Here is a 10,000-nt window from a genome sequence, read left to right as displayed (position 1 = left end):
GTATTTTATTTTTAAAAATTATTAATAAAATAATATATTGATTATTATTCAATCACAATTTTTTTAATTACATGGGGGGGATTATAATAATTATTATGTTTATTTAATGTAGATAATTCCATTATATTAAAACACTATAGGCACATATATAATATTTCTCTCACCATGGACTGAGTCTCATGAGGGGGATGGGCGCGCACGTGAAGAACACGGTCACCAACAGAAACGAGCGTCTGCCCCAGACGTCCGACAGGGCGCCGATTAACGGAGCGCTCATGAACGACAGCAGACCCTGAAGAACCAAAGCAGAGAAGCGTGAAGATACAGGCAGCTCAGATGAAGTACACCGGTCCGAAGCGCTGACGTCACGTACCTTCACTCCCTGAATCAGGCCGTTTATCAGGAACGTGTGTTTGGGGAACGTTTCGTGCAAAACCTACAAGTGAAAAATCATACTTCAGTAGACAGATCAGATACATTACAGTTTAGATACTTGCGTGTATTTTTCTCTAATTCTTGTTTGATTCACAAATAACTAGAGATGGCAACAAAGCAGCATTAGATGTTGTATTTTATTTATTTATTAATATTTAGCTTTCATTTCCATATTTTCAGTTTTCATTTCAATTGCATGTTTTAGTAATTTTATGCAGTTTTTTTGCATTTCTGATGACCTGAATTTATTTTTTGATTTCATGTCTTTTACTTTTCAATTTTTTTATTTTAGTCATTCAATTTAAAATGATTTATTTCAGTTAGCCGCCGAGGCAACATTTCACATCACTTTTTTTATTTATTATTATTTTTTTCTTAGGTTTTTCAAGCTTAAAAGCAAGGGTTTCATCTAATATTTAAGTTACTTGAGCTTTTTCATTTATCAAAATGTTTTAATTGTTTAGTTATGACACTTACGTTCTCGTCATTTCCATCAACAAAAACTTTCATTTACTTTTTATTACACTTTAATTTTAGTACTTTAACTCATTTCACTTCATTTAGCTGCAAAATGTTTTTTTAACTTCAGTTTAATTTCAATTATGAAAATAATTTTTAATACTTTATCACTATCGGTTATATTAACCAAAATTAATCTTTTGTCGTTGTATATACATTTTAAAACATTTCTATATAGATTTTTTTTTTTTATTTCAGTTTTTAGTCATTTTAGTCCTTTAACTTCACCCTCAAGGCTAATTTTTTTATTTATTTTATTTATATATATATATATATATATATATATATATATATATATATATATATATATATATATATATATATATATATATATATTTTTTTTTTTTTTATTTATTTAGTATTTCTCATCTTTTATTTATTTCAGCTTTATTTAAAAATACCAAACAGGTTTTTAACAATTTTAGTTAACAGAATTATTCTCCTTTTTTGTAAATAAAAGTCCCATGCTTATTAAACACAACATATTTAATATATAGAAATCTTAGCCAACTCTACGTGCTCTTTCACCTTCTGGTGTGAATTTTGACAAAAAATAAAAAATAGTGTGCCTACAACAGAAGCTTTTCTCCTTTTAAAGGTGAACGTTAGACCTGACGGAGAGTTAAAAGGACTCACGGTGAGCATCGGCGTGGTCAGGAGACCCCAGGCGAAAAACTCCAGGAAGATGACCACCACGGCGTGATAGACGCTCGGCTTCCCGATGCCCTGCTGGACCTGCGGCGTCACGCACAAACAGCTCTTTATTAATCATGCTAATGATGGAGAAGACCGCCAGGCTTTCGGTGGGATTCGTCTCATTGCTATTCCTCCGGCTCGTTTGGACACAAAGGACCGACGAGATCCAGCCGAGCCGAACTCTCAGCCGAGTTCAGTGTAAAGTCTCGAGGAACTCACTGACGCTTGACATGCGCCGTGAGTCAATAACCTCATTTAGTCTCATTTATTCATGAAGCGGGGACGGATGAAAACAGCAGCAGAGAGTTTGGGACAGAAGTTATGTAACGGACGACGTTTAACGTTCCCTGAATCTTTCATGGATCTGTGAAGCTTTTCAAGGCTTTATGAGCTCTTCTTGTCACACACACATATACATAAATACACACATACACATACATATACACACACACACACACACACACACATACACATACATATATACACACACACATACACATATACACACACACACACACACACACACACACACACATATATACACACACACACACACACACACACACACATACATATATACACACACACACACACACACACACATACATATATACACACACACACACACACACACATACATATATACACACACACATACACACATTATATACACACACACATACACATACATATATACACACACGCACATACACATACATATATACACACACGCACACTATATACACACACGCACACACACACTATATACACACACACACACAATATACACACACACATATACACACACACACATATACACACACATACACACACACACACACACTATATACACACACACACACTATATACACACACACACTATATACACACACACACACTACACACACTATATACACACACACTATATACACACACACACTATATACACACACACACACACTATACACACACACACACACACACACACACACACACACTACATACACACATACACATATATATATATATATATATATATATATATATATATATATATATATATACACACACACACATGTATATTATATATCAGATTAATAAGTATTTGTCTTATTAATTAATACAAATAAATGTCTCATTGGAAAGCTGTGTTTTGTTTAACTGGATGCGCAGATGACATCACAGACAGTAAGTAATGAATGAATGAATGAAGATCCCGGCGTCCCCATGACAACAGGCCGAGCTCGCGAGAGGCGCTCGTGCGTCAGATAGGTGTTGTGCGCGCGCTCGCTCGCGTCAGTTACGTAATAACGGACAGCGGCGCTTCAATCGGCCGCGCTAGCATTAGCATCACCTAAAAAAAAAAAAAAAACCATCGATGTCGCACGTGACACCCGTCGGTGCACTGCGATAAACGTTACGGAGGCTCTAAACAGCGTCGCGCGACACGAAACGCGACAAAACGACAATTCAGTCGCGGTTAAAAAAAATGTCCGAACGCTGCGCCCCGTCAGCTAGCCGACGTATTTACGATTCGCAACGAATTACTGCCTAAACACGAGTGTTATAAAGCGATGAGCCACGCGCACACGCGTTTCATTGCCGTGACATTTTAAACGTTTTCACGGAAGACACTTAATAACAGAAAAACACCGACGGATGAATGAATGAATGAATGAACGAACGGCTTGGAGCCGCCTTCGTCGTGTGTGCGGTTCTCACCGGACTGTCGTGCTTCATTATGATCCTCTTGACCAGCACGACCCGGCTGGCGTGTTTCGGGTCTTTCTCGCCCTGGGCCATCATCATCTTCTTCATCGCCTCATCGCATCTCACGCGAGTGACGTAAAAGCCGTCCCGCTGCGTGCATATCTGCTCTCCGCCGCCTCCTTCCAGCTTTGCCGCCGAGCGCAGCCGTCCGACCGGCCTAAAAAAAATAGTCGGTTCCGATCGGTTATTTACATCCAGCGACGAGCAGCCAGTACCGACGAAATGGTGCCGCTCCGCCGTGCGCCGTTACGTGACCTCGGCGCGCGGAACAGCGCCCCCCGGCGGCCGCGCCGAGAAGCGAGCGGCGGCTGTTCCTGAAGCAGCTCCGAGCGGCGCTCTGCATTCATCCGCGGCGGAGGACGCTTCTCTCGGCTGATCTGGACTCAGGAGGACGGTCCGGTTTCTCACTGGGCGAGTGACAGAGGTGCGTCACGGTTTTTTTTTTTTTTTCACCTTATCAGATGATGTTTTCTCTTTTCAGAGGATGTTACCAAGGCTCGGGCCAATAGATCGCGGATGATGAGGCTTCGCTGCATCTCTACAGGTTACTATAAATAACTTAATGAATTTCTCTAAAGGCTGTTTTTCACACGCCCGAGTGTGAAATTGTGTTTTAAAATTAGCATTTTTCCCAGGAAAAAAAACCAATTAATTGCTTTTGCATCCGAACTCTTCATACAGGTGCAGCACTGGTGAAAAGGTTTTAAATGACTTGCTTTTTGTCACATTTATGGATTTGTAAGTCGCTTTTAGGAAGATGCAAGCTTGTCAAAATCAGCCAAAGAGCAATGATGGTGCACACGCTGCCAGGTATTGTTCTGTAATAAATAAAAAGAAAACCAAAGCTGGCGTTGGAGGCCTTTTTGTGTTTGTTAGTTGTGTAATAAATAAAAAAGAAAAGAAAAACGCAGCATAAAACACTAATATTGTGTGTTTTCTATTTGAATTTGTCTTAAAATGTCATTTATTCCTGCAAAGCTGATAAATGAATGCCGTTTATTTTCAGCGGCCGTTGCTTTAAGCCTGAATTGTTGGACTGTTTGAGAGGATATAAGCAACGAAAAGCATCTCTATGCGTCTTAAGGCGTACATTTTATTAGATTTTTACCCAGATGGTTTTGCTGCACTAACCGTTCTCCGTGGTGTTTGTAATAAAACTCTGGCAGCTGCATGTTTCCCGTAATAATAGTTAACTTTAGTGCTCTGTGTACTTTCTTTTTCTTTTAGCTTTCTCTTTATTGCTGCAGTGCCTTAATGGTTTCAAATAGAAATGATTCACACCTGCTTCTGAAGTTTCGTTACAAAACGAATGATTCCGAACGTCCCCGAAACCTGAAAGATAATCTGCAGTAAGAAATAAATTAAATAAGAAAAAATGGAAGCAAAAAAGCAAGCTAAGCTGCATATTACTTTAAAATAATATATTGCTAATTATAAAATATAAAGAAAATGTTTAGTTGCGGTATTTTTATTCTAAAAGTGTTTAAAGTCTATTTCTATTTGTATTTTTTTTTTTTAATTTAAAAGTGTTGCATATGCTGTGATAAAGACCTTTTCTAAAATATAAAAACAGATTATTTGGTACTACAATTTTTTTCTAAATGTAAAAGCGGTTACAATTTACTTATTTTTTTGTTTATTTATATTGTGATAAGGACCTTTAAAAAATAATAATAAAATGTCAGATTATGTAGTTTTATATCGTTGTTTTTATTTTTTTTTTTATTTATCGTTTAGAGTATATATTAAAAGAAAATTATGTTATGTTTATATAATTATATATATATATATATATATATATATATATATATATATATATATATATATATATATATATATATATATATATATATAATAAAAATATTGATATTTATTTATATTGTGATGAGGACCTTTTAAAAAAAAAGTCAGATTATGCAGTTTTATAGCGTTGTTTTTTTATTTTTTTGAAATTTATTGTTTAGGTTATATATTAAAGGTATATATTAAAGAAAGATTTTATGTTTATATAATTATATATAATTATATATATATATATATATATATATATATATATATATATATATATATATATATATATATATATATATATAATATAAAAATTAAAATATTGTTTATTTTATATTGTGATGAGGACCTTTAAAATAAAATAAAATGTCAGATTATGTAATTTTATAGTAAAATGTATAGTTTAGGATATATAATAAAGGTATATATTAAAGAAAAATATGTTATGATTATATAAGAAAAAAAAAAAAAAAAAAATATATATATATATATATATATATATATATATATATATATATATATATATATATATATAATGTTTATTTATATTGTGATAAGGACCTTTAAAAAAATAATAATAAAATGTCAGATTATTTAGTTTTATAGCGTTGTTTTATTTTTAAAAAATGTATCGTTTAAAGTAATCGAGTCAAAAAACAATCAGTCAGTCAGTTCAGTATTAAACAATTCAGCTTTTTATGGTGTGCATCAATGAATTAAATGTCTCTCTGAGGCGGCAGATCTGTCAGCATGATGAGCTGCTGAAGTTTGTTTATCTGTATCTCTAGGCAACCGCTTTTCTCATCTTACCACCGAACCTGTGTGTGAATGAATCCCGACGGGCAGGAAAACGTTTAGGATTAAAGGAATTAACTGTAAGACAGTAAGATGGCTTTGGCGAGTGGACACTGGGTTGACAAGGAGATGGCAGGAGTCCCACCGAGCCCCAGGTGAGTTCCTTCTGCTTGACAATGTTTAGGAGGAGGAAAAATAATAATAAGAAGATTTAAAATGATCACGCACAGATATGGGCACGCGATGACCGTAGCAGGAAATATCGCGTTCTTGTTTGGAGGAGCGTCCGGCGCCATCACAGAGGTGTGTGTGTGTGTGTGTGTGTGTGTGTGTGTGTGTGTGTGTGTGTGTTCAAGAAACCTATTATAACTCTTCTTAAAAATTATTGACTCAAACATAGTTTTTTATCCTTAGGAAGAACCTCCAGTGTATCTGAATGACTTTTACATGATTACAGGTACCTTTGGTCAACTATTTGGCTGTGAATGTTTGCATTATTGATTTGGTGGTAGCTCGCATCTTTTCCAGTGTGTTTTTCTTCTGTTTTAGTTTCACCTGATCGAGTTACGTGGGAGCTGATGCCTCAGAAAGGTGACGTTCCCACAGGAAGAGAAGGACACACTTTATGGTAATGAGAGAGTATTTAAAGCGAAAACCTCCGCTGTTCAAAATTTGAGGTCAGAAAAGTCTCTTCTGCTTACCGGGGGCGCATTTAATTGATCAAAAATACAGTAAAAATGCAGGTAAAAACACATGCAGATATATACTAAAGAAAAATGTTATGTTTATATAATAAAAATATATATATATATATATATATATATATATATATATATATATATATATATATATATATATATATATATAATTGTCAAAATAAAAAAGTGTTTATTTATATATACATAATAAATATACACTGTAAACATATATATAACTAACTGTGATTAATCGATTGCACTAATATATATATATATATATATATATATATATATATATATATATTTTTAATTATATTATTTTTAAATTTAAAAATAAAATAAATTATTATGAAATATAAAAAATGTGCAATTTTACATTTTATAATATATTTAATCAATAATACAGTACATTAGTAAAATATTATTGCAGTTTCAAATAACTGTTCTTTTCTAATATGCTAATTTGAATCATTTTTATTTATGTAGCGCTTTTAACAACACAGGTTGTATCAAAGCACTGAACAGTATAAAGTATAAAGATGTATAATGACGAGAGTGAACAATTTATTCCAGTTCAATTTAGGTGTAAGTCAGTTTTCTCTAGGTGTTCTGTTCTAGTCTGGATACTACTGAGAAACAGATTAAGAAAGAAACAGGACTAATATTAGCGTAGATGCCATTCTTTTTATGATGTCACAAGTACATCGTATTTTAGGAGAAGTGTTCCCGGTTCCAGCGGATCTAATTAATGCAGCCTAAAAATGTGTGTCCATGTGTTATGTGTGGGCTAGGTTAAACAGATGTGTCTTTAATCTAGATTTAAACTGGCAAAGTGTGTCTGCCTCCCGAACAGAGTTAGGGAGATTGTTCCAGAGTTTAGGTGATAAATAGGAAAAGGATCTGGCGCCCGCAGTCGATTTTGATATTCTAGGTATTATCAAATGGCCAGAGTTTTGAGAAAGCAGCGGACGTGCAGGACTATAATGTGATAAGAGCTCGCTCAAGTATTGAGGAGATAAACCATTCAGGGCTTTATAGGTAATTAATAAGATTTTAAAATCTATCCGATGTTTGATAGGGAGCCAGTGCAGTGATGACAGAACCGGGCTAATATGATCATACTTCCTAGTTCTAGTAAGGACTTTTGGACTAGCTGAAGTTTGTTTATCAATTTAAATGATAATTTAATAATAAAAACATTTCTGAATCTTTTGCAACATCGCAAACGTCTTTACTGTGACTTTTGATCAATTGAATGCATCCTTTAATATGCCTCTCCTTTCAGAAAAACCTACTGGCCCCAAACCCTTACAGTAATAATGTGTATGCGCAATAAAAAAAACACTTATTTTTGAAGACATGAAGACACGCTTCTCCTTTTCCCCCCCCCGTAGTGTTGCTAAAGGGAAACTGTACTTGTTCGGAGGCTCTTCGCATCCTGAAGCTGAAGCGTGTCTCCCAGGCGTGCACTGCTTTGACATCGGTGAGACTCCAGACCGTGTCTTGTTCACGCGGGCCACTTCAGATGAAACCCAGCAGCTTGTGTTGATGTGTGTTGTCAGTGACGTTGACGTGGGAGAAGCTGGAGACCGGAGGAGTGTGTCTGCGCTCTCTGAGACACAGCGCAGCGGCTCTGGGAGACAACATCTACGTGTTCGGAGGCCTTCTGAACGGCGTCCCTACGGATGACCTCATGATGTTCAACACCGGTCAGTGCGCTCAGGACCGGACGCCGTTATTAGATTTGTGTTTAAAGTGTTAGGGTTTATGAAAGGTTTGTTTTGGCGTAGCGAGTTGACGCATGCAAGGTCAAAAAACACATTTATCATACTTGTTTATTTTTCCAAACCTCTTCGGTGAGCTTTTAAAGCGCCATCTAGTGGTGAAGAATGAATTAGCATTTTCTTCAGACCAACGAGAAAAGGCCAGCGGACGGGTGATATCACGAGACTCGTTTCGATGATTCAGAGACGACTCTTTCTTTTGAGAGACAATGACTTTATATACAGTGCACTTTGCAGGATGTTTTCGTTTCACGTAGAGCTGTTTAAAGCACAAGCTTCACGCGTCTTTCTGCTGTCAGATCCGGACTGATTCTGATCAAGCAAAGGTCATATCTCCAGATGAACTCTTGATCCTCCATCAATCATTTTCTAGAAGAATCTGATCGCCAGGATCTTTTGAGGAGCTCTACTTTCGCTGTTCCTCAGCGGAGCCATGATCTTCACAAACCTCAGAAACATCTCACATCTTCTGAGCAGCCTTCAGCTCTCAATCAGCATTGGTTTGCATGTTCGGATCGTTTCATTTCAATCTCATCTTACTGAGACACAGTGACAGCTGATATGTTTTAATGTAAATCTGCCAAGCTCTCGTTGATTTACATTACAAGCGTCAGAATTTCATCAGGTTTTTGTCCACATAAATATCAGTTTGAGCCTCTAAAACGGAGCTGTTTTTACTCCATATTCTCACTATATCAGAAAAAAATCTACTTTTTCTGACAATCATTTTGTGTGATCATGGCTTTACGGCGTTAAGTTGTAAAAAAAAAACTTCTTCGCAACCCATCCCAGAGAGGTTATTAAAAATAATATAATAATAATAAAAACACAATTGCACACAATTCTTACATATCATCTTCAATATCTCTTTTTTAACAAAACCCTTTCTTATTAAATATGTATGTTTTTCAGTAGCCAAACATGATATTAAGTTTTTCGGCCATTTTTTCCAAGACAGGGCAACACAACACAAGGTCTTGCTTGTAATAGACACAAAGAGTGGATAGTAATTGACTGCTTTTTTTCTTTCAGTGTCGTTAAATTGGATGCCTATTAAAGCTACAGGAGCTCTGCCTCCAGCAAGGTAACAAAACTGATCCGACTGCGTATTAAAAGTTAAACTGTGTGCAGAAAAATGGCATGGTTGCTGTAAATGGAGCTGTAATTGCCGGACTTCTCTTCTGTAGATACGATCACTCACTAGCGGTGGTGTGCGAGCAGATCTTCATGTTCGGCGGCTCTTCAGAGGACGGCTCTCAAAGCAGAGACATGCACGCACTGAACACAGGTACAGCGCTGAACTCTGGGAAGCGGTGAGAGAATTGATGAACTGATGAATGTGTCTCCTAACAGAGACTCTGGTGTGGGAACAGTGTAAGGTAAAAGGAGAGGGTCCGGTTGTTCGCGCCGGTCAAACCTTCACACCACATCATGACAAGGTAATGCTTTTCTTGAAGGGCAGGCATGCACTGAATTGGCCAAAAGTCACAGCAAAGACGTTTATAATGTCACGAA

At 36.1% G+C, this 10,000-nt stretch overlaps 2 protein-coding genes across 5 annotated transcripts in view; one reads left to right on the top strand and one right to left on the bottom strand.

The window, feature by feature from the left end:
- Nucleotides 1-3,605, bottom strand: part of mfsd14ba (major facilitator superfamily domain containing 14Ba) — a 13,267-nt gene extending 9,662 nt beyond the window's left edge. The window contains exons 1-4 of one of the 2 annotated variants that reach the window (XM_043231674.1): nt 3,373-3,605; nt 1,591-1,689; nt 374-436; nt 165-292 (exon numbers count right to left, since the gene is read on the bottom strand). In XM_043231674.1, coding sequence (XP_043087609.1) covers nt 165-292; nt 374-436; nt 1,591-1,689; nt 3,373-3,468 — 386 coding nt within the window. In that variant the 5' untranslated portion in view covers nt 3,469-3,605. The remainder of the gene's footprint in view (nt 1-164; nt 293-373; nt 437-1,590; nt 1,690-3,372) is intronic. The other variant, XM_043231673.1, reaches the window with a different exon arrangement.
- Nucleotides 3,606-3,680: 75 nt separating this feature from the next.
- The window catches only part of zmp:0000001301 (tip elongation aberrant protein 1), a 12,502-nt gene continuing 6,182 nt past the window's right edge, over nt 3,681-10,000 (top strand). The window contains exons 1-11 of one of the 3 annotated variants that reach the window (XM_043231672.1): nt 3,681-3,814; nt 3,902-3,964; nt 5,997-6,158; nt 6,234-6,306; nt 6,418-6,460; nt 6,553-6,631; nt 8,096-8,184; nt 8,264-8,410; nt 9,518-9,569; nt 9,673-9,773; nt 9,839-9,924. In XM_043231672.1, the coding sequence (XP_043087607.1) occupies nt 6,097-6,158; nt 6,234-6,306; nt 6,418-6,460; nt 6,553-6,631; nt 8,096-8,184; nt 8,264-8,410; nt 9,518-9,569; nt 9,673-9,773; nt 9,839-9,924 (732 nt within the window). In that variant the 5' untranslated portion in view covers nt 3,681-3,814; nt 3,902-3,964; nt 5,997-6,096. Of the gene's footprint in view, nt 3,845-3,901; nt 3,965-5,996; nt 6,159-6,233; nt 6,307-6,417; nt 6,461-6,552; nt 6,632-8,095; nt 8,185-8,263; nt 8,411-9,517; nt 9,570-9,672; nt 9,774-9,838; nt 9,925-10,000 lie in introns of all 3 variants that reach the window. The other 2 variants (XM_043231670.1, XM_043231671.1) reach the window with 2 other exon arrangements.

Source organism: Puntigrus tetrazona, unplaced genomic scaffold (genome assembly GCF_018831695.1).
Source record: "Puntigrus tetrazona isolate hp1 unplaced genomic scaffold, ASM1883169v1 S000000397, whole genome shotgun sequence".
Classification (NCBI taxonomy): Eukaryota; Metazoa; Chordata; class Actinopteri; order Cypriniformes; family Cyprinidae; genus Puntigrus; species Puntigrus tetrazona.
Note: the sequence above shows the minus strand (reverse complement) of the source record. Positions and strands in the feature narration are given on the sequence as shown.